The sequence below is a fragment of the Cinclus cinclus genome, chromosome 16, assembly GCF_963662255.1.
Source record: "Cinclus cinclus chromosome 16, bCinCin1.1, whole genome shotgun sequence".
Taxonomy (NCBI): domain Eukaryota; kingdom Metazoa; phylum Chordata; class Aves; order Passeriformes; family Cinclidae; genus Cinclus; species Cinclus cinclus.
This window is the reverse complement of record NC_085061.1, coordinates 13,077,347-13,102,425: the sequence shown is the minus strand read 5'-3', so window position 1 is coordinate 13,102,425 and position 25,079 is coordinate 13,077,347. Positions and strand designations below refer to the sequence as shown.

At 47.5% G+C, this 25,079-nt stretch overlaps 1 protein-coding gene across 1 annotated transcript in view; it reads left to right on the top strand.

The window, feature by feature from the left end:
* GSG1L (GSG1 like) overlaps window positions 1-24,852 on the top strand; it is a 47,301-nt gene extending 22,449 nt beyond the window's left edge. The window contains exons 3-7 of the mRNA XM_062503446.1: window positions 8,710-8,862; window positions 12,776-12,887; window positions 18,452-18,619; window positions 24,129-24,196; window positions 24,743-24,852. Coding sequence (XP_062359430.1) covers window positions 8,710-8,862; window positions 12,776-12,887; window positions 18,452-18,619; window positions 24,129-24,196; window positions 24,743-24,852 — 611 coding nt within the window. The remainder of the gene's footprint in view (window positions 1-8,709; window positions 8,863-12,775; window positions 12,888-18,451; window positions 18,620-24,128; window positions 24,197-24,742) is intronic.
* Window positions 24,853-25,079: the final 227 nt, after the last annotated feature.

Below are 25,079 nucleotides of genomic sequence, written 5' to 3'. Positions count from 1 at the left end.
TTCAATAGGGTAAATCCATGCCCACACAGACAAATACCTGTGCACTTGTCAGAGGACAGCTATGATTAAGTATGCAGGAAAAAAATGCGTTACTTGTATTTTATCTGTTTTCTTATACATCTGTTGTGAATCATTGAAGTTAGTTTTAAAAGGCAATTAGACATACAAAGATGAAACCATTCTTACCAGCAGAAATTCAAGCTGAATTCCTAATGACTGAAGGAGGAAACAGACTTGATTTTCACACTGGGGGTGCCAAAGATGTGGGGAACACAGAAAACATCACTCATTTCTCAGGCCCTGCACTGTGGGTCTTCAAAGGGAAACACTGAGCCCAAATATATTTAGTAAGGTACATGGGATAGTCCTCCTTTAGAGTATTTTTCATCATCTTTTCCACTCTCTTGCTCTACTCATTATATTACTACTACACCAGGAAAAAGAGCATCTGGATACAAAGATATCCCATAGTCTGCTCAGTATCATACACAGGATTCAATCTGCTTGATGCCAGAGCCATCAAAAGTCACAGAAAACACATCACCACATAGAAGAGAATCGTTTCATGAGTCACAGCTTCACCTCACCTTCCAAAATAAAGAAACTAATGAAGAGCTAAAGCTAAACAAGCTTTTCCTCTCTCCCCTCAGCAGTGTCAGGTATTTCTCTGGTTTCCCACGTTCTGCAAAGCGCAGCCTCTTGTCTGGGTGCCAGCCCTTAGTCTACCCTTGCTGCCTGATGTGGTTGACTAGACCAGGCAGCTTTAGGTTCCTCAGGTGCCACTTAGGGTCAGGAGGCTGGCTGTGTCTGGGATGGCTCTGTGGTGAGTCTCTGCAGCCTTTTCCCTCTGCAGCACCACAGGAGTGGGCAGATGGTCGGCTCTGCTGTGACGCAGGAACCAGCAGCGCTCAGTCCCGGTGCCAGCCACAACAACATGTCAGGGTTTATTCTTCCCACCATTTTCTATTGATCACTCCAGTATTTCTGGCTTCTAATTCCCAGTATTGGAATAGCAGAGAAGAGCAGATGACTAAACCCGTCCGAATGGCACTGGAAGAGAGAGTGAGATTTACATAAAGCTGGTCTTGCTGCTCTTCCAAAACAATGTGCACAACATTTCTCAGTGTGTGCCCATTTGCTTTGTTTTTTCCTCTCTCCTCTCTTGAAGAAGAGAGATTTAAGTGAGATCCCGGTGTCAGTTCCAGCAAGTCACTAAGTCTGAAAAAGCAGAGCAATGAGCCAAGAAACACAAGGACAGCAGGAACAGAGTAGGACACACACCAGCAGAACTTTTTTTGCTGCTAACATGAGCAAGGGTAACAGCTCCCCGTATGCCAGAGTGTGAGTGGAGACCAAGGAGGAGAACAAAATGCTTTTGAGATGACCCCTGCAGGGCTCCCTCTGTGCAAGTGCACAGCACCCAGAACCAGGGCTGGCCCTCAGACATGGCTCTTTTCCTCCCACATGGGGTGACATCTGTCTAGTTGACTTCTCACAGCCCCTTGTGGTTTCCCTGTGTTTTGTGGCAGCTCAGGGATCTTGGGTTCAATGACTGTGAACCACAGGGTGAGAGGAGCATTTTCTCCCCCAGGCAGCAGCAGCAGTGTCTGGGTTAGCAGCTGCCAGTGGGGAGGTGAGAAGGTTCCCCACTCCCCAGCACAGCATTGCTTGGACACTGATGTGTCCTCAGCTGCTCAACAATGCAGCACTGGTTTGTCCTTCAAGTGCCACTCTCTTGATTTCATCTCAGCCAGGCACAGGGATCTCAGTAGTTATTTAGGAGCACACATTGCTCAGCTCCACTGCTGTGAGCAGACAGAAGGGTTTTGGTCATAGGATGAACTGTGATGCAGAAAACTCCCCAAAGCTTCTGCTTGCCTGCATCAGACTTTCTCAGATGGCTCAGGGCTGAACTGGCAGAGGAGTGACTGGAGCTGGTGTCTCATCATGGCTCAGACAGACCCTGTGTCAGGGCAGACGTGTGACACCGAGTTATGAGCAAATCCAAACCTCTCCCAGAGCTCTCTGGCTACCTGCAGCATCGTCCAGCCTTGGCCACTTGTTCAGGGACAACATGGCAGAGTGTGAGAGCTCAGGTGAGGCTGCTTTGGTCAGCCCCCTGAGCCCACGAGGGCAGCTCTGCTCTGGGAAGGGCTGGGATGCAGCAGCCACAGATCCACAGTGAGCACAGGCTCAGGCAGTGGGTGTTCCTAAGGAGGATGAATTCCCACTGAGCCATTCTGAATATGAGCTTGCCCCAATTAGGAAGATAATTTTCTGTCTGAAAGGGCCCTCAGAAATGAATACAGATTCCAGACCATTTCTTCTTGGGCACTGCTCAGGCAGGCTGGGCTTTCAGCAGGCAGTGCCACACAGCATGGTAGGTAATACATTCATTTATGGGTTTCTTTATATTGGAAAATTTCCAAGCCACTCTCCAAAATGCATGACAGACACTTCCAGGCACACAATCCCTGCCTTTGCTGGGTATAACATGGTTAACATGACTCAGCAACATCCTTCAGGAATAGCAATATGATTGTCCCTGAAGAAATCCTTCAAGAGCACACAGCTCATGTTTATGGATTCAAAATGCTTTGAACTCGCCCAGCAATTCCTCTGCTGGCCACCTCTTCAGTGTTTCCTTGAGAACATGCACCAACACTGGATCTTTGACAGTCATTTCCATGGCCTGACCAGCCTGAAGGAGTATCCAGAAGAGGATTTCATTATTTCACCTGTAGATAGGACCTCAAAATCTGGTGCCAGATCCTGTTGGCATAGTGAGCTGGCATCAAAACCCAACTTTGCTGATCTGACAAGTATGCATCAAACTCTATGGCTGCATGTGACTGTGGGTGGTAGGAAGTGCAGATGTGATTTAAACTCTCCAGAACTGGTTTCTTGGCCACATTAATCTCAAAAACTCAACAGTAATTGAAATTATGGAACTTTGGTGTTCCAGAAACAGCAGCAAATGTTTCTTTATCATCCTGCACATAATCCCATTCAGATGTTATCCAAGTTCTTGGTGTTTCAATCCAAATTGCTAACAAGCATGAGAATGGTTTTAATAATGCAACACAAGAATCGTCCTGGCATTTTGTGGGGAAGGAGCACAGAAGAATGTGTCGGGTTTGACATGCCTCAGTTTAAGCAGAGCTCTCTCATGGAAAGGATGGAGTGAACTGTTGCTGGTTTGTGTCAGGAAATGGCAGTGCATTTGAACAAGGAATGAACTTTGGGTATCAAGCAGTCAAACTCAAACCTCCTGGAAGTCATTAACAACGCTGTTCTTTGGGCTCCTTCATCAGGAACTCACAGAATGCCTCGAGTTCTTCTAAGCAGAAGTCTCATGGCTTTTATCAGAATCCTGTTTCACAGGAAGCTCAGACTGGAGCTCCCTGGCTCAGTGCTCCATGGTGGGAGGTGACAGCGTGTGTCCACTCACAGCACCTTCCTCAGTAGCCAGGGCTGGCCTGAAATGGTTTCAGGTTCTGGGAAGGACTTTGTGAGACTCATTGCAGGCTGAGGTAAGGATTCTTTCTCTCACTGTCAGACAAAATGTTCCATTTGTGTCATCTGTTCAGGACTGTCTTCAATACCCTTTTTCTAACATCTGGGCTCAGGCAGATGCACTCAAGTTGATCACCACCTTTGCAGAGCTGCATGCAGACCTGTGGCTCTCCTTTCAAGATGCTGCTGCTCTCTGCTGTCTGACAGAAAGGCAAGGGAATGATCCTGCCAGATGGTTCATGGAGTACTGGAGTGCCTAAAACCCCAGTGATCTTGTGGGTAACAGTTCTCCTCTCGGTCATAATGAAGAGTATGTTCCCTTCCCAAAATTGATTTCCTTGTAACAATGCTGCTGCAGGGCCTAAAGCCTTGAGGAGGTGGCACTGGTGCTTCCCACCATGAACTCCACAGAGAAGACAATCTCTCACAAATTGATTAAGAAACAACAAAGCTCAGAAACACAAAGTTCTTTAATGTCCCAGCTACTGCACTGATCTTCTTCCTGCCATGAGGTCAGATATGAATGTGATATGATTCCTTCTGATGCAGGAGCCCTATGATATAAGTTGATTCATGTGAAATCTTTTGGTGAGTCCTAGATTTTTAATCTTGAATTCTGGGTGAAAAGCTGAGCCCAGGTCCTGTACTTTCAGGGATTTTGCTTCACAGGGAGGTTGTCCTGAAGTTGGTGACCCCTCTTCCTCCAGGCAAAACCTCACAATCTGTGGTGCTCAGGTTCAGAGCAATCCCACTTGGGACATACAGCATATCTGTGGGGTGGGAGCAAAGATCCAAAATGTCCCACAGCACACAGAAGTAGCTCTGTCATTGTCAGAAACACTGCTGAGGAGTGACAGAACGGCTACTGGAGAAGCACCAGGGACAAAAAAAACAGGAAAAGGTGTGTTAGAACAGCAGGTGTTGATGGTACTGATGTCAGTGGCCATCCAGATCACAGTGTCCGGCTCCTTGCGGCTTCTCAGACACCAGGATGGGAGATAGAGGACAAGCAGATGTGCCACAGAGACAGGAGAGTGAGACAGCTCCCTGCCAGCTCCTGGCCAGCACAGAAAGGAACATGCAAACCCAGCACGTTCTTCTCACATAAAAAAAAAGCCCAGCAGGAGTGAGGAGGACTTTGACAGCTGTCATCCTCTGCATTATTCCAGGGAATCCTGGAAAGATTGGCTGAACACATCCTGGCTTGGTGCTTGCATGCTGGGTAGGCTCTCACACACACCCACCCTCCTGAGGACCTGTGTGCAGAAGTACCACTGAAAGCACTTTGGGTTTAGTTTTTCTTTAGAGTTCAAGCTCTCTTTTCCTGGTAGATCTCACATTGGAATGTCCTTGTCACAGTGGCACATCCCAGCTGAGCTCCTCCCCAGCCCCTTCTCTGCAGTGGGTTTGTTGAACAAACAATGCATAAAAGGGATGGAGACCAAAAGATTGAGCAATCTGTTGATTGATGAGAGTACAGATCCTCAGTTACAGGCCATCCAGGTAGAACTCTCTAAGTGAACCAAGTACTGACTCTTCTGAAAGAAAGATTTTTTTCATAAAAGCTGAGTTAGGCCAGACAGATCCCTGGGGCAGAGTACACAGGCTGGAGGGGAGTAAGCAGACAGAAAAGATGACAGCAGAGAAGATTGGAAAAGAGAAAAATCCCCTGGAGATCTTCTTCCCTGTCACCTGGAATGACTGAGGTCCCCTCAAGAGAAGGAGCTCTCTACCTTGCAGGAAGGAGGCTGTAAGAGGTTGTGAGTGGAAGTGATGCCAAGTGACTGCCTCATGAATCTCATGTTGAGAGAGGAGCAGTGGGAGATCACTTCACCATCAGCACAGAACAGACTCTGTCTCCTGAATTAATAACCTGAAGCAACTGTTCTGCTTCAGGCAGCCACAGGAAAATGCAAAATTCAAACACAGGTTGCATTTTCTGAGTGTTATTATTTCAGATGAAATTCAAAATCAGAGAAGCAGGACAGGACATAGAACTATGCAAACACTGCATGTGGGACTTGCCTTTCCCCACATTAGATGCACTTTTAGAAAGGCACAGAGCAGGTATTCAGTTATACCATGGAATAAGACAAGAGAATTCCTTGGTAGATACAAACACTGCCCTAAAAAATGTAGTAATTGCCTATGCCTCCCACAGCAAACTCACCCAGCCTTTGTGTCTCGTCAGAAAAAGGATTTACAGGAGAGCAAAAATCACATCTCATTGAGCTTTTCATCATTTCCTTGCAAGGTTATCCTGCTGGCAAAGCCACTCTTATCCCAGCCCTGTGGGAAGGGAAGCCAAAGCACTCCCTGTGACACCAGCCACACAGTCAGGTGTTCTCTCTCCTACTCCTTTCTCCTTCCTTAGGAGAATACAGGACACCAGGCCCTCCAGGCTCAGCTCCCAGAGCCCTCCTGTCCCTCTGAACGTGTCCCTTTGCAATGGCCACATGAACCCAGGTGCTGCCACAGGGACACATGCACCTCCCCAGCTCCCTGCTCTTTCCAAAATCACTGCACTGGTGCCCACAGCACCAGCTTCAGGCACTGGGTCATAGGTGGGAAACAGATGGAGAGTGCACTTATAGAGCTGAGTACATCACCTGAACCCCCAGAACCATCAACCAAACCCCCAAAACCCAAACAAAACCCCCAGACCCCTCTTGCAGGGCTGCACTCCAGCTCCTTGTTCCCCTCTCTGTAGGTAGATCCAGGATGACCCTGGCCCAGGAGCAGAACCCAACATTTGTCCTGGTTAGATTTCATGGGCTTGGTGACACACTCAAATCTACCAAGATCTCTCTCTATGGACCCTCCCTTCTCAAGGGAACTCACAGTCTCCTCCTGATTTAGGATCACCAGACGCAAATCTCCTTAAGTGTGTCCAGGTCATTGATGAAAACATCCAAGAGAATTGGCCCTAAACTTGAGCACCACCAGCCTGACGTTACCCCATGGACTGTCTGAGCTCTTTGAGCCCAGGTGATCCCCGAGGGAGGGAGAGATGGAGCCACACCACAGGGTGAGCTGCAGACCCTGCTACAGCACTGCCCTGGTGTGCACAGAGCACCAGTGAGGGTCCACAAGGATTGACTCAGGGCAACAAACACCTGGGCAGGTGTGCTGTACATTAATATTTCAAGTGTGGTCTAAATGAATTACAGCTCATTAGTCAGGGCCCTCTGCTGCCTCAGTTTGTGGGTCAAGTTTACCTCATCTAATTCTTCCAAACTCAAATCATTCCATCATTCTCTCATCATAGACACTGCTGGTTTGAGAAAATGAGGCAGAATCCCTTCTAAACCTTCTGTATCTCAGAACAACACCCTTGCTCTCTCTCACTTACATTCCTTTTTGGAAGAGTGTGCCAGTTGCCTGAAACCAAATTGACTAGGAGGAGTGAGATAAGCAGCTGTTTGCAGTTGATAGATGCAATATTGCACACACAGCCACTGTGAGCAATTAAAAGCTTTATTTATTGCTATCTCTGGTGTGGTTTAAGAACTCAAAAGGTCAGCTACAGTGGAAACAACGAATAGCACATATTAATTAGATGTAATTATATAGATGAATTCAGAGACAAAATATGAGCTGGGATCAGCATGGTCACCAAGAGGACACTCAAATATTTGATAAAAGTGAGACTGCATATCTGGTTTGATAAGCTGGACTGTAGGCTTTATCACACATGTGCTTTGCAGTGAGAAGAGAAGGTATTAATATAAGTGAAGCCTGTAGCAGTCTCTATGGTTACAGCTAGCATTTTCTAATATAAGCCATTGTCTTCAGATGCTTAACTTTCCATGTTTCAACTGCTTAGGCTGAAATTTCCCATCACTGCTCATTGTTTCCAGGTGAATTCTCTAGCAATCAGGCTAGCAAATGTACTGGAGAATTCGAGCAGATTCTCATGCTGAAACAGCAATTGGAAATTGGGCAGGGACTCAATATTATCATCTGTTCCCATCCTCTCCAATTTACCCCGTGGCTTGGTGACTTTCAAGGACTCAGCAGATCCTGCTGGAGGCTTTGAGCTGGAGTTCCCAGAGGTGACATCTCCTGGTGGTGCATCAGTCCCTGCTGGGCAGTGCCCCTGCTGCCAGAGCCCCTGCCCTGAGCTCTGCCCCGAGTCCTGCAGAGCTCCCACACAGCCCTGACTCTCAGGGCTGCACCCAGGGGCTGAGGGAACTCGAGCCAGGCTGAGTTTTGCATCTGCTGAGTCTTGCTCCTCAGCTGAGCGTGTTACAAACACCTGTGCCCACCTTGCTGTAATTGTGGCAGTTTCTGTGGCAGTCCCAGTGGCACAAACCCTGTGAGGTGGATCCAAACACCCCGAGTCACAACAGCCACACTGCAGGGCTCCAGCCTCTCATCACAGCCCCCCAGCACCAGGCTGTAGCAAGAATTTTAAAACATGGGCTGAATACATTTTCTTTGTGGAAAAGAGGCATCCAAGCCTGTCCAGCTCCCAGCAGCACACAGAGAGTCAGGTACCCTGTGCCATCACCTCCCTGCCTGCTGGACTGTGCTCATCTCAACTGTGGCACAGGTGGGAAAATTGATTCTGTGAGCTGTGCCTCGGCTCAGAGGAGCCAAGAGGTTCTCACACGTTGCCACAGAGGTTCTGTAGCCGGGCTGAACAAGAACAAGAAACAGCTTGCTCCTTCTGCAGTGCTTTTACCACCCTGCCACTCTTCACATCTTCATTCACTCCTTTTTCTATTTTTCAGAGTTTGGGCCGTGGTTTGCTGGGTTTGAACTCTGTGAATCACAGAATCATTAAGGCTGGAAAAGACCCCCAAGATCATCAAGGCCAGCCTTTTACCAAATGCCCCCATGCCCCCCGAGCCACATTGGGAAGTGCCACCTTTACCTGTCTTCTGAATGCTTCCAGGGATGCCGACTCTACCACTTCCCTAAGCAGACTGAGATTAGCAACTTTTTCAGTTAAAAATTTTTCCCAATATACAGTGGATGTGATAAACATTAAAAGAAATTTAAAAAATTAAAACCCCCCCACCAAATTACAATTGACAACCTTAAAAACCCACCAACTTTAAAAAAAAAAATATATTCCCAATACACAGTTACTCCTAGATATTCCTGATTTCCTAATTAATTTTTGCCAACTTTAACCTCTTGAAAGTATTCCCCAGGTAATGACTGGCTGCTGCTCTTTGCCCCCAGGTGTGCTGTGGCTCTCAGTGGTGTCCGAGGTGTTGTACATCATGCTGTTGGTCGTCGGGTTCAGCCTCATGTGCCTCGAGCTCTTTCATTCAAGCAGTGTCATAGATGGGCTCAAGTTAAATGCCTTTGCTGCTGTCTTCACTGTGCTTTCAGGTATGAACCTCCCCTTCCCCCTTTACCACCACAAAGCAAAATTCTACAACTCTGAAAGAATAAAAACTGGAGGCTCCAAGATTCTCTTATCCCCATTTAGCTATCGCAATTTTTCACTGTAATTTTTTGCTCCTTTGGCACAAAGACTGCATGATAAATTCGCCTCTTGCCAGGGAGAAGTGAATATCCTCATTCCTGATTTCACAGCAGCAATGCAGTAATTATCCTTCCCCAGCCATTACCACAGCTCCAGCCTCAGCTCCATTTGCAGCATCATCACACTCATTTTCAAGAAGAAAATTAAAAACATGTAACGCTGAAAAGCCTTTTTTCTGTCTTAATCCTGAAAGTAGGTGAAGGCTGGAAAACCAAAGAAAGGAGTTTGTCTTGTTAATTAACAAAATTGAGAATGAAAAGGGTTCTAATAATGGCACTGAGGAGCAGCCCCAAGAGTGCTCTGGGACAAGTACATCTCTCAGAACAACTGTTTCAGGCTGTTTTGGTGCTCCATCTGTACTTGGGGCCCCTCACCAAATGAACTTGAGGAATTCACTTCTCTAGAAGAAATCCAACCATGTGGTTAAGTGCCCCATGACTTCTGTGAGGTTTTTTCTGCCTAAATCCCCCCCTCCATTTCCAGTATTTATAGAAGCATCCAGAGTGCCCCGTGAACACTCCTGCCTGGAGCTCTCTGGCAGAAAGAATTTCTGCAATAGAAGTGCATTTTATTCTGCTGCATTTCACGCTGGAAGATATTACAAAAGGGAGTGTACATTCTGGGAAGGACTTTGTATCTTCAGGAATAGCTGCAAATGGTGAAATAATAACCAAAAAAAAAAAGGTCAGAAGTAGAGCTGTGTGACAAAAAAAATCTGGTAAGAACTGCATATTTTTCTGCTTTGGATATAATTTGGAACTTTAAAAAAAAAAAAAAACAGTTCCATTTTCAAAATCAGACTGTGTGGAATTCTTCAGCATTCAATCAACTACTTCCATGCTGTTCCTCTCTCCCTTCACCATTCACTGCAGTTTTAAAGTTTTGTAAGAATTATGAAGTTTTCTTTCCTACACAACTTTCTATTTTTATTTTGGCCTTCCCTCTTTCTAAGTACATTGCCAAGATAGTCCAAATATAAACTTCAGAATTTTACAGGGAAAAATGATAGAGGAATTGAAACAAGGATAAAACCCCAAACCCAGTACACTGCTAGCCATTATTTGCAATGACAGGGATATCTGAGGAAAGTAGAAAACTATATTTATTTAAGCTTAGCATATTTACAATGACATAGCTTAATAGAAATTAGGTAATGAAGAGGACTTTCCATTGGAGCATAACACTCCTCATTAAATTCATGCTTGAATTCCCTCATAAAAGTGCAATGAGATCTCCACATTCTCATGGCTCAACATTTAAAGGTTAGGAAAAAATATCCCAATAGTGTGGTCACTTATTGCTGTTCTTATGAGCCACTAAAAAACACCCCACAACATCACAATTTTGGTATCCCTCTTAACCTTACACAAACTATAAAACTTACATATGTCTCTCACGTAATATTGATAATAAAATATTTTAATCAATGTTATATATTCCACAAATAGCACTTTTAGTAAAAAAGATGGGAAAATGCTTTAAAACACATTGTTTTTTCCAAATTTCCTTCATCTCCAGCTTTCCAAAGTTCCTTAATTTCTCCCATTACTGGCACCTCCAAGCAGCTCAGGTCCTGCAGGGCTCAGGATCCGAAGGCAGCTATGAATGGTCAGTGTTTCTGCACTGCCAACAACTCCAGCACACCACATCACCAGGATTTTCCTTCTGCAAGCACCTCTTGCCCTGGAGCCCTCCCTACCCAGCCTCAAGCAACCAGATGGGGGGAAAGATGATCCTGGGCATGGAGCATTTGTTGATTTGAGTTACAGGCAGGTCATTTTAGCTCATTAACTGTACAGCAAAAAGGACCAGAGGGCTTCCCCGTGGAGAACTTGGCAAGACACAGCTAAAATAGACCAAACCAGAAGTGAATGAAGCAGCACAACAAAAGATTTGCATTATTCTGCTTCAGTTTGGATGTGGCATAACAGCATCCACAGCCCTGCCAGGTGCAGACCCAGCCCCACCCTGCCCTGCCATTCAGGCAGATAAAACAAAAACATTTCCAGTGGTTGCTGGTGACCTCCTCCTCCTCCTCACCGGGACCACTGAATGCCACACAGCCACAGGGCTGAAGCCCTGAGCAAGGTTTGTGTGACAGAACCGAGCAGCTCAGCCCTGCTGAGGCTCCTCCTGGCTCTGTCAAACCTCCTGCTGCCTCTCAGTGACTCTGACATCTCTCAGGGCAGGCTGTAATATTTTATTAGTGTTGTAAAATTACTGACAGGACCTATAGAAACAGCAAACTCCAAACTTAAGATCAAGCGACAACTGTCAGCTGAAGGAAAATCCACTGTTTTAAAAAGTTCAGCAAGCTCCCGGTGCATTCTGGAAATTAAATACAAGCAGAAAAAATCAAGGTGTGCAGCGCTTTGCTGTGCTCCCATTAGGCCACCCACCCTGCCCAAATCTCATTTCTCCTGGAGAGAATTGCTCTTTCCACCTCCTGTCTTTGCAGTGTGTCACTCCAGCAGGAGGCAGCTGAGCAAATCACCCCACATCCCTGTAACACAATTCCCTCCCCCAGAACTGCCCTGAATCATCCACAGGTCTGGGATTAATGGAGTGGATTAGGTTCCCAGAGTAAGAAGGAAAGAAGAGCCAAAAATTGGGTGTGGCTGGGGGAGGGAAATCAGGATCTTCCATTGCACAGGAAGGGCAACCATAGAAGAAATTAGATGGTCAGAGAGAAGAATGAATGAATGGTCAAAGTGTAACACACAGACCTTACTGTCCTCACCAGGGCAGAATTTTGATATTTCTAAGTGCCTTGAACTGCCAGTGCAGCACAAGAGGCTTTTGCACACCTGTAGGTGCAAGAACTATTTGGGATATAGTGATGCAGCCCCACCTCCTCAGCCTGACCCACACTTTCCAGAGCTCACTGGGGATCATCACCCTGCCCTGCCCAGGTGCCATGGCAGAAGATCCCAAATTACTGTAGCTAGAAAATTCTCCAAGCCTCAGAGGTGCTCCTGACCACCACTGCTTGAAAAGTAGGGTTTGGTTTTCCTCAAAGGGATGTTCAAATTTCAAGTTAATGTGGTTTTTTTTCTGTTTAAACTGCAGGACCACATTGGCCAGCTAAGGGCAGATCCACTCAGGCCACCCTGTGATTTATTGCAGCCTTGTTCTTTAATACAACAGAGCCTGAAAGACTAATCCTCACCCAGCTGCAGTTCTCAGTGAGCTCTAACAGTGCCACAAAAGCATCACCCACACTGCACAAAAGTATCCCAATGGTGTCCTCTCACCACACATCATCAGGAGAACCAAGCTCATTTCACTTCCTGCTGCAGCTTCCAAGTGTTTTATAAGTGCTCAGATTCATAAATCTCAGCAACTGCTGGGACAAAATGTGGTTGTGTGGTGTGAACACATTGAGCCTGCACTGCCTGCAGAAGCCTCTCTCCTCATTCTCTCACCTGAGCCTGTCTGTGATGGGCTGGGAGATAGCTGTGGGTGGCACACCCTGGTTTGCAGCAGCAGGCTTGCTGGGGTGCTCATTGTGCAACATTTTCTTCAACGATTTTCTTTCTTCAATCACTCTTTTAATTGAGAATTCAGAATTATGTGAAATAATGAGCTCTCAGTCACATCTTTCCTCTTCCCATGCAGCTCCCTCCTCCACAGTAGAACAGGAGGCATAAAAGTACAACAAAGACTTTTTTGGAGCTCTCTTGAGGAGCAGTAGCTCCCTCAAGAATGATAAAAAGCATTGGCACGAAAATTCCTGTTGTACTCCCTCCTTCCCAGGTCTCTTGGGGATGGTGGCACACATGATGTACACTCAAGTTTTCCAAGTGACCGTCAGCCTTGGGCCAGAGGACTGGCGACCACATTCCTGGGACTATGGATGGTCCTTCTGGTAAGTGTCACCCTCAGTTCATCTCTTTTCTCTTTGGAGCTGTTCCACCAGCCTGTTGGGATATACCACCTCCAGTTGCCAGGAGCACCCCTGTGGATTTCCAGCTGCCAAATCTGCAGGAGCACGAGCCCCCAGGGCCGTGCAGATTTTGAGGTGTGGGGACAGTTCTGGGAGGCTGTGCAGCAGCAGCTGTGCTATCAGCAGGTACAGAGCATTTGTAAATAAACAGCACCCACAATTACCAGCACAGATTGAGTGCTCTCATTAAAGTTCAATTTAGGAACATAATTGCCATGGCATTTCTGAGACTTTTAGCTTCTTTTTTTCCCCTCTTGTTTTTAATTAATGTCTCAGTTGAACCTTACAGTGCAGCTTTGAACAAAACTGCAGAGGAAGGTGCAATGCTCCTGGCACGATGAGATTTCCCTGTGGATCATGGGGAGAAGGGTTGGGAAAATGGATGTGGCTTTTTTTTTTTTTTTTTTTACCTTTCCCATTTTTCTTCTAAAATCACATAAAACTAATTTGCCCAAGACACAGCAACAGTGTTATAGTGCTTGCAAGTTTATAAGAAGCTTACCAAGAGCAGGAGGCTGTGGAGAATTAAAATACCTGCAAACAATATCTCCAGTCCTCCAGAGGCATCAGCCTTTTTGGGTGGTTAGGGAAAATACTTTCTTCTTGTCATTTCTAAATATAGCACATTATTTTCTTTCCATCTCAAAACAAAGACAACAATCTTTGCTAACACTAATAAATAAATACTTCTTATGCACAGCACTGCAGGGAATTATTAGTGTTTCCTTCTCACCTCTTCCTGCTGTGTTTCATAGGAGGAGTTACTAGCATTTTAACAACATGTTACAAAATACAAATCACATTATATTTAAAATGCAGCTTATTTGGCATGTCAGTAATGAATATTTATTGTATGTGATTATGGACTTATAAATACATTGAATTCACATATTTATAATATATTAATATTTGTAACAACTCTCACAATAACTGTATAATTTTCAATAGATTTAAATAATAAGGCATATTTGTCTTCAGTAATCTATTTTGTAATTTACTGCAGTACTCAAACTTTGAAATGTTAAATGTCTTGCGTGATAAACACTCCATTAGATTATTCTCCTTCATCTTGTGCAAGCCAAGAGCCCTCATGGCTCAGAGTGGGTACCAGCGTCCCTCAGGGCATCCTGAGCTCTCCCTGGGCCCACTCATCCCACCCACACTCCCTACTGGGAGCTGTGTCCCACAGAGATGGAGCTGTGTCCCATGGGAGATGGGTTTGGGAGATGTGCCCCATGGGGTTTGGGAGCTGGTATCCCATAGGAGATGAGTGTGGGAGCTGGTATCCCATGGCAGATGGAGCTGGTATCCCATGGCAGATGGAGCTGGAATCCCATGGCAGATGGAGCTGGAATCCCATGGCAGATGGGGTTTGGGAGCTGGTATCCCATGGCAGATGGAGCTGGTATCCCATGGCAGATGGGTCTGGGAGCTGGTATCCCATGGGAGATGGGTCTGGGAGCTGGTATCCCATGGGAGATGGGTCTGGGAGCTGGTATCCCATGGCAGGTGGGTCTGGGAGCTGGTATCCCATGGTAGATGGAGCTGGAATCCCATGGCAGATGGAGCTGGGAGCTGGTATCCCATGGGAGATGGAGCTGGGAGCTGGTATCCCATGGCAGATGGGTCTGGGAGCTGGTATCCCATGGGAGATGGGTCTGGGAGCTGGTATCCCATGGCAGGTGGGTCTGGGAGCTGGTATCCCATGGTAGATGGAGCTGGAATCCCATGGCAGATGGAGCTGGGAGCTGGTATCCCATGGGAGATGGAGCTGGGAGCTGGTATCCCATGGCAGATGGGGTTTGGGAGCTGGTATCCCATGGCAGATGGGGTTTGGGAGCTGGTATCCCATGGCAGATGGGTCTGGGAGCTGGTATCCCATGGGAGATGGGTCTGGGAGCTGGTATCCCATGGCAGGTGGGTCTGGGAGCTGGTATCCCATGGTAGATGGAGCTGGAATCCCATGGCAGATGGAGCTGGGAGCTGGTATCCCATGGGAGATGGAGCTGGTATCCCATGGCAGATGGAGCTGGGAGCTGGTATCCCATGGGAGATGGAGCTGGTATCCCATGGCAGATGGAGCTGGGAGCTGGTATCCCATGGCAGATGGAACTGGTATCCCATGGCAGATGGAGCTGGTATCCCATGGCAGATGGAGCTGGGAGCTGTGTTCCATGGGAGATGAAGTCCAGACCCCAGCCCTGTCCCAGAGCAGCCACTCCCCCAGTTCTCCCAGAGCAGCCTCTCCCCCGGCTCTCCCTGGGCAGGCACAGCCAGGGAAGGCACAGTGGGCTTTGGTTTAAGGACCAGGAGTGCCCTGGATTAGATCTCACCGTGGATGACTCTGAGACTCGCAATCAGGGAAATATGTGGGAGCAACGTCCCCTGTGCCCATATTCCTGGGGTGAGACCTCAGCTTCACCCCACACAGCCACCCTGGGAGCTGAGCTCCTCTCCAGCCACTGCAGCCACAAAGCTCCTTCCTAATCTCCCCTCCTCCTTTCCCTGATGTTTCCAAGGCAGTGCACTTATCCAGGCAGGATGTGGGGCACAGGCAAACACCAGCTCAGCTGGGACAGGGCTGAGCAGCAGCAGCATTTTCAGCCTGCAGTGGTGCTCAGCAGCCTGAGGAGGGCTGGGGGATCCCTCATGCCATGCTAGTGATGGGTAGCTGACCTGGAAAAGGAAGGGCTGGAGAGCAAAACAAAAGAAGGAAAACCAAGGCTTCTGCCTTGCAGCTAACACAGAGGCACCACTGTACAGACCAGAGAACTTCCCCTGGCACCACCCAGACTCCAACACCTTCTTTAAAAGGGTTAATTATAAATGCCCACCCAGCCTACTGGAAAACCACACATGTAGGGATTATTTTCTGCTCCACTGGGTTCTGGTAATGTCCTGGAGCATGAGCTTTGAGAAGCCCTGACCCAGCAGTTGTCAGCACCACCCTTATTTCCAGCCTGCTGTAAAGGTGCCACTGCAGCACCCAGCCACAGAGCAGAGCCCAGAGAACCGAGACAGCCCTGGCAAGTGGGACCAGGGAACACTGACCCATGGCCCAGAGCCAAAGGGTCCTGGGGATCCACACTGCCATCCCCTTCCCAGGGGACAATGGGAAAACTAAGTTTTCTGTGACTCTACCTTCCCTCTATCAAAAGGGAATGATAAAAATATCCTTCCCCAAAATGAGGAAGGGCTGCTTATGGTCTGTCAGGTGTCTCAGGGTGGTGTCTGTTATCCCACCCCATTCCCAAGCCATTGGCAAAGCCTGGAAGTTGTTCTGGGCTCTGGCACAAGTCAGGAGTGGGCCAGGGGATTATCCAGGCAGGGGATTTCAGTGCCTCTGAAGGTCAGTAGATGTTCAAGTTAGGACTCTCTAAAGAAAGTAAATAGAAAAAGCCTGAGCTGTTTGAGCCATGGAGAAATCTGAGAGGCCAGCACTGAGCTCAGCTACAGGAGGCTCTATGGGTACAGTCCCAGCACATCTGGGGCACAGCTGGCATGGAGCATTAACAGCATTGCTGTTAAAGAGGCCTTCACCTAAGGGAGGTGTAACTCCTAAGGTGGGACAACCACTCTTTACAATTCAAAATGAATAGTATTTAACCAAGGTCCCTAAAAACTGAAGTACATCTATCCTAATTGTCTAATTACTATGATTTCCCAAATGCCAGACACTGAGAGTTCATTCTGTATTTCCTTCTCTGAACCTTTCAGCACTTCTGATTTCATGATTAGAAACCATCAGAAACATCCAAGAGACATTCTCCCTCGAATGCCACTCCCCAGGCACAGTGAGGCATGTGGTTTTGTCTGGCTTCTTCCTGGATTCTGCTCAGGAGCCCAGCTGGAAATGTTTGCAGCTGCTGGAGCTCTTCCCCACGCTCCACGTGGGAGGCAGGCTCATGCCAGGCCAGGAAGATGCTGTGCCTGGACACTCACACCTAGCACGAGCTCCCTTCCCACTTCTCCTCCCAGCCATGAGAAACTTCAGGAAACTTTGTCACCCCAGGGGTCACTGCATTTCCTTCTCATTTGATTGCATCTGGCAAACAGGTTCAAAAATGACAGGCAAAGAGCTGCCTCCACACATCTCATTGCCTCAGGAGTCCCTGCAGGACTTGTTATGAGCTGAATTCTGAAATCATTGAAATGAGCCATTTCTGTTTACTTGAGCCATTTTTTCCCCCAGATTTTTCAGTCCATGAATATGTGCTCTTTTTCAAGTTTTGTCTAATTTGAAATGAGAAACTGCTTCCTTGTCCACAGGTCCTTTGCAGAATGGGAAAACAGCTCCTGCTGAGGGCTGTGTTGACAATGCGTATTTATAAGATAATGCTACTGGGGCTGGGCTCTTTCTGCTCTGCATAATTCAGATCAATTTGTTATAGAAAAAGTGCAAAAAGGAGCAAGCAAAGTGTGTCACCATCACACATGATGAAGTTAATCCAGCTTAGTTAGGCAGCCACTGTGAACTATGTGAACTACTGTGTGTAGCCAGAGTTGTTGGGCTGAGTGTGAAGCCAAGGGGAGCTAGAAGGCAGAGAAGACAAAAGGAGGAATTCAGGGCCTTTTTTTGCAGGCTCACGTAATGCTCACAAAGCATCTCAACCCTCTGGGGCCACGAGTCCCTCGCCAGCCCCATCTGAACTCGAGGTCAGAGAGGGCAGAAGAAGCTGGGGGGAAGCCCTGTCCACCAGCAGGGAACAGAGCAGCTCCCAGCTGGTGCTGCTTGCCAGGAGACCCAGGACAACACTTGCTCTTTTCAGCTTGGTACTGGACCAGTCTTGTTTTTATTTTTTTTTTTTCTCTTCCACTTCCCTTCTCCCTCTGCATCCCTGTACTCCTGGTTGGTACTTGCACACATCCTGGTCCTGGTTGGCCAAGGTTGGCTGGCACTGCCTTCACACTGGGAGGGTCAGTCAGGAGACCCCCAGGTTGGTGACTCCACAGATGGAAGTGTTGTCTTCTATTCTAGTCAGGCTTTCAGAGACCAGGTACAAGCCAGGAATGCCAGAGGTGTCCATGAACCAGGAAAGAAGGAAATACAGTAGTCTGATGAAGGCATGAAAACCAGATTGAAAACCATCTCTGCAGTGGCACTGTGCAGCCAGTGTCCCACGGAGGCTGGAAAACTACTCCAAAAGACTCTCTGGGCATTGCTCCTTCCAGGAGTGTGTGGATTTTAGCACTTGTCTGCAAGGCTCTGAGGCATTTCAGAGGGAGATAAGGAGGTGTTTGGCCCTGGTGTCAGAGCGCACCAAGTGTTCCCCTTGGCACAAGGTCCCCCATGGGATGGAGGCTGTGCCCAGCCCCAGCCCAGCCTGCTGCCTGCCTGAGCCACAGGAATTTGGAGGTAAGGGGAGCAGAACGGGTTTGTCACCTCCACCTTCCCTGTCTGGTCCCAGCCTGTGCATTTGTGACAGAAATAATGGCACGTGCTGCTGTGTTAACCCGGCTCTGTCTGCTGGTTTCTCTCTCCACAGTCTGGCGTGGGGCTCCTTCACCTGCTGCATGGCTGCCTCCGTCACCACCCTCAACTCTTACACTAAGACTGTCATTGAGTTCAGACACAAGCGCAAAATCTTTGAGCAGGGCTTTCGAGAAGAGCAGAACTTCCTAGACCAGGAAGCCATCAAGTACTTCAGAGAAAGGTCAGTGCAGTCAGTCACTCGGTCAGGGGAGGTTTCCATGGACTCTGCTGGTTTCAGAAAACCCAGGCTCTCACTCACTTCAGCACTTGTGGGTGAAGTCTCTGAGACACCTGGGAACAGTGTCTGTGAAAGGCAAATGCAAAAGGTTCTCCTTGATTTGATATTTCTTAAATTTTGTGATGTCCCAGTGCCTACCCTTCCTCCTATAGTCATTACAATCTTTACAATATGCACCCAATTCACAAGAAGAAATGCTGCCAATGTAAGCTGATTTTCCCTTTGTAGAAAGGTGAAATTGTGAGGGTGTGCCAATTGTGACATCCATCCTTTCTCAGCAGGTGCAACAGGCACCTCCCAATATTCCCAACAGCTGCTGAGGCGTTTTCCAGCCACCACCAGGCCACTTTGGAGCTGCCATCTCCCACATGCCCACAATCCATCCCCGGCTGCTTTGCACAACCCATCCTCTGGAGAAAATCCACACAAAAACAGTGAAACCCCGCACAGAGGGTGCCACCTACACAGTGCCACCCACCCTGCCACCGGGTCCTGGATGGGATGGAGTCCTGGTGGGTCCCAAGGGCCCCAGAGATGCTCTGTCACTCTGCCCAGCAGCTGGCCCCTGCGGCTGCTGCAGGAACCTCCTGCCCTCACTGTTTGGTAAGAAAGTTCAGGTTTTGTTTAAGGCTGTGGATTGTGAAGGTCACACTGACCCTGGGCTCACGCAGCAGGGATGGGCTCCACAGGGTGATGGACCTTCACAGGGTGGAAGAGCTGAGAAGTACAGAAAATCCAAAAGTCTATGGCCTGAAGTGATATAAAGATATTTTGGGGGCAGAAAACATAAGCAGGATACATTGCTGTTTGTCAGACCAGTGGGGCAGTTTCTCCATGGTGGAAGAGAGTGGTTGGGAAGCTCTGAGGGGACAGAAGGTTTGGAATGATCAGCATTTCAGCAGAGTGAGGAGCTCTCCTGTGAGGGCAGAACTAGAGAGCTTCCATGATTATTGTTTATATTGGTTATCTCGTTTATTATTCTATTGTTGCGGTTATCCCCCTGCTAATGTCCAAGTTTTCACTTTACCTCTCAGACAGTCTGGAAAGAAAAGAGAAATGAGGCAAACAACCATGATTTTCCTAATTTTGTATTTGGACATGACAGTGAATTCTAAAAAATTCTCTGTGGGAGAAAAGAAAGCCCAGACACAGTGAAGAGGAAGGGGTCAGTGTCTGCCTCAGGGTAAATCAGCACTCAGGGAGGGAAAGCACACGAATTATTGAAGTGAGAATTGCAGATAAGAGCCCAGGAGAATTATAAGGAGCAGTATCTTGAGTTAGATTGGGAAATGCTCAGGAAACTTGTTGAAGTACCCCTACAGCCCTTTCTGGAATGGTAAATAGCAAAATATATTAATGGCCCAAAGGACAGGTATCTCTTTCTCTCACATGAGCATTGTGGGTTTGATTTGGGCTCCTCTTGCCCTCACAGCATGACACAATTCCACCCCCAACAATTCCCTCCTTGGTCACCTCCTCCCAGCCCTTCCACACACACTTGGCACACTCAGCTCAAGCATGTGGTGTTCCCTAATTTCATGATTATGACTTTCTTTTTTTTTTTAATATCACATTATTTTAATTGTTGTATCTGAATACATAAAAGGAAGCCCAGAGACACTGTTACCATGGGATCATTCTGGAGACTGAAAGCTGTGCAGCAATATACAAAGTTTTTAATTTTTGAAGTGATTATATTCATGCTCAGCTTCACTGCTGTGCCCTGGCAGTGCTCTGAGTGCAGGGGTCCAGGGGCTGTCCATTGGCACCACCCTGTTGGGCTCACTGTGCGTGCCCTCAGTCCCACACAACTTCCCCGAGCTCCCATCTGCCTTTGCACAAACAGAAAATAAAATAAATCCTCTTTCGTTCCTGTGCACATACCCAGGGATACTTCACATTCCCTCCTACTCCTCCACCTCCATGTTCCTTTTCGTACCTCATGAATAAAACCCTCCAGCCTTTCTTCCTTCCAGTTACTTTGCAGATATCTTCACCCTTTTTTCCTGTTCTGGGGCTCAGTGCAGAGCCAGCACCCCCTGGAGCACACATCCAACCTCTATGCTGGACACACCCTGTCCAACAGGCACTTTCCTGTATGCCTGCTGAAAATTAAAGCTTTATCATTATTCCCAACAGCTCCATTTATCATCTGCGACTCAGGGAAGGAAAGTGTCAGCCCCACTTTGAGTGATAAAACTTTTTTCTTGGAATTTTATCCTACAGACCCCTGCTCCCAGGGAAGAAATCTGCTTTATGAAAAGTACTGACTGTAAAATGCTGCTAATCCTCCACATGTTTTCTGAACTATATCATTGTATTGTGCTTCATTTTAATTGCATGCAACTGCATATAACAGCAGAAGATTTGCTGGAAATGTGGACATAAGAGCTGAAATGGTCCCTTGAGAGCTCCCAGTTCAACAGCTGTGCCCCTGTCCCCAGCAGAGCAGGAGGTGCAGGTGATGAGCCCCATCATCCATCCCATGGTTTGCTGTGCTGATCCCCCCTCCAGTAGCTCCCATCCCCTCCCCTTGCACAGCAGCCTGGTCCTGCTGCTCCTTAAGTTCAGCATCCACATCCCAAGGGGATCTCTGCTCTGAAGAACATGGGGAAGAACTTTTAACACCACATCAAATTCTGTGTACACTCCAACTTCTGCTCCATAGCCTGGTTTGACCCCACCTCAGCCAGCACGTGGAGTTACCCAACCCTCAGTCAGTCACACTGAGCACATCCAAATCCTCTGCTTTCCTCTACCCCAAGGCTCTGGTTCTCCCCAGCCGAGCATCTCACTGCTCCTGCCACTGGGAAAACATTGAAGCAGCTGCTGAAAAATCAAAGATTCATGGTGTTACATACAATTATGTCCTATCCAAGCCCGGGATACTTTGAAAAGTCCAGACAAAACAGACTCTGCAGTTCACGCTATAAAATCGAAAGATTTTATAATACAGCTCTTTGTAAAAGAGCTCTTCAGATATAATAGGTACAATAGCCCTCAGGGTAACTCTAAGAGAACCAGGTCAATTATACAGACTTGGAGGTATTATTCATGCTTTAAGTGTTCCATAAAATTATCAGAATTATCTGCAAAGTCAGCTTTCAGTCTTTGTCCTCCAAGTGTTTTTCCTTCCTTTTTTCTTGTTTTCCTTTGAAATGAATATTTGCCTATAACTTTTGCTCATCATTTTCATTTTTTAGTTCATTAGCTGTCTGTTCATAACAAGTATCTCTCTTCCATCCCCCTGAGTTTCTCTTTCTGCTCTGTTTTACGTGAATACTCTTGCCCCATGTGTTCATGAGCACAGTCCCTCATCTGTGGCTTGCCCCATCCAGCAGAGGAGGAGCCCTCAGTGCCCTCCTGCTTCCTTCCTTCCTTCCTTCTCTGAGCACCCCTCCAGAATAGCCAAAGGGACAGGGATTCTCTGTCCTCTCCCATAAAGTCTGATAATCTCTGTGACAACAGCTGCAGGAATGGTGACAGACCTTCTCCTCTTCCCCTGCCCAGCTGTTCAGTAGCTGCTGTTTTAGCAGCTTTAGCTCTCCCCTGCTGTTTTGGCAGCTTTGTCCCTATGGCTGTGTGATAATTAAGATGCATTCACAAGAATTCTGCTCATTTAGACCAACTGGCTCCACCAACAGCATCATCACATCCATCCGGGCAAGGGCCAGCACAGCCAGTTTACCCAGGTTCAATGTCTTTCCCAAGTTTGTTCTCAGCTTCTTGCCTTCCTTTTTTCATATATTTAAAACAACCTCTTAGGCACCCTCCCCAGCACACCTTTCCCTTCTCCCAGGATTCTGGTGGATTTTGCTTTCAAGTAAAGAATGAAAATTTTGCTGCTTTGCTCTGCTTGGGGCAGGGCAGGAAGTGCTGGTGGGGCAGAGGGAGCCCCTGGGCAAGGGGCACAGCTGCAGGGACAAGGACAGGAATAGCTCCAGGGAGGACAAGGGGATGTCCAGGCTTGGGGTGAAGGCAGGTGAGGACTGAAGCCTGAGGTGAGGGATGTGGGGCCTGAAAGGGTGGAAATCAAATCCAAGTGAGATTGATCAGACCCAAGTGGAGAACTCATCACTGCCTCAGGCAAGGAATGAAAAGTTTGTGAAGTGATGTGAGGCAACTGGAATTACCCATGGCCCCCTTTTAGTGAGGACAAGAGCAGCTTTTGGATGCGCATCCAGGCTGGTGAGGGGTGCAGAGTCCCACTGGAGCTGAGGCCATGCAGAGAGGGGTCAGGGGGTTATCCCCCCCTCTGGCACCAGTGGGAGAGGGGACCAGAGATCAGCAGAGCCCTGTCTCAGTCTGGTACCCAGCCTCGTGCTCCCTGTGAAGCAAATCTCACTTACCAGGGGCTGTTAAACCAACACGTTTAGCAAGTAAATCTGGAAGACTCAGCCTCCCCCAGCTCACTCATCCATAGCACAGCGTTTGCAGCTGTCCATCAACACCCATTGTGCCATTGCAGCTGATCTCACATTTTTCTTGCTGACTGGGCCCTTACTCTGATCTGCAACACCAACCTAAGCAGGCAGATGCTACTGGTGAAATTCTGGAGTGAGCTGAGTTCAAACTGCCATTGATAGCAGTGCAGACAAAATGTCTCTGCAGGGACAGAAAATGTAGTTTTAAGTGCTAGGAGCAGTTTGAAACAGACAGCAGGACCAAAGCTATTGCAGAGCTAATAAATCAGGACTATTCCCAACACTGTGAGAACCACATCTTTTCAAATCATCATTCACATGCTATTTTTTCCCTTTTTGCACATTTTTATAATGTATCATACAGCTTGCTTCCTCCAAGTCCATTGTGCTCGTGTCAGATGTGCAGATCATACCAATGCCTTCCAAAGACACGCCAACCTTTTGCTCTTGGTCACCCAGGTATCTGAACAGGGCTTCAGTTACTGACCTAATGTACCTCCCATTGGCAGAGCCAGTAGCTCTTCACACAGACATCAATATTTCCAATCCTCCTGTTCCCCTTTCATCAGTGCACAGGGGTGAGTGCAAGGTGGATTTGTTCTGTACTTTATTCTGCAACACAGGAAGCTTTATCCACAGAGCTGCTCCTTCTGGAAATCACATGGACTGGCACTAAAACAATGCAGCAGCAGCAGCACCATCCCCACTCCCAACACACACGTGCTGCACGGTGCTGCTGGGCCCCAGTGCTTAGATCCATCCTGAAGAGGGGAAGAGTGGAGAGATGCAGCCCTGAGCCCCTCATTTCTATTCCTCATGGCCTCTTTGCATGAGCTCTCCCCAAGAGGGGCAAAGCCAGGGGAACCAAATCCTTCCTGAGCCCATCACCATCTCCATGGTGGGCCTGGCTATAGATGGAGGAGCCCAGGTACGTTGGACTCTTACTGGTTTTGACCCTTCCATTTGTGTACATTTGGGAGCAGCCTTTGTTTCTGTTAAAGGTGGTACTTCTATATTCTCTTTTCCAGGACTGAGGAGGAGAGGGCTGAGGCTGGGGACCTGAGGTTACAGTGCCTCCATAGCTGCTCCCCAAATAGTAAGTGACCATGGCTCAAATGGCTTGTACTGTCCCCACGCTGGCTCCCCGGGGCCCAGAATGAAGTTTGGAGTAGGAAGCTTTTGGAATAGAGGTTTGTTGCTTTCCCAGACAGCATTGCCCAAGAGATAACCAACCAGCATCAGAACAGTGCAGAATTCTCCAGCATTCAATTTAGGATGTGCACATATCCTATAATTTTGTGTTATCTCAAGAAGCTGTGACTTCATAGTAGTTTAAAAATATGCTCTAATTTACACCTGTATAACTTTCATTATCACTACCTTTTTCATCTATATTTATCACCAATTCATGATGATGCATGCTATTGAATATAAAAATGATTGAAAGCAGCTTTGGTAGACAATAACGTTAGTATAATTAATGCCATTTCTTGCACTTTCTATGGAAATTGCTGTGCTTTTATTCAGTGTTTGCAAAAGCTCTTGCTTTAAGCTATGGGAATCAGTAGCTCAATGTGAAGAGCAATGTTGGAGCATGGCTCCTGCCCTGCTCTGAATACTATACTTTTTCTTTACTCTCCAGGAAAGATGTGTGCAGTTTCATGCATCTATTTCCTTGGAAAGAAAGCAAGTGATCCTTCATTCAGCAGGAGGGAGCCTTGGGAGAGTGACTTGCTGGCTCTGCGCTGTTAAAATTTGGAAACCTCATGGCATTTTGCTGCCTCTGTCTTGCTGAGATGCACATCTCAGCCACATACTCATGGAAGCTTGGTGTCTGTAACCCCAACCCCTGAGGGTCCTGCTCCCTCCCCAGACCTGCTGGAACAGCTCTCCAGTCCCATGTCACTGCAGGTGGTGTCCCCACAGGCATGATAGTGCTGGCACTGCTCTCCTGCTCAGTTTGTCATCAGCTCACTTGG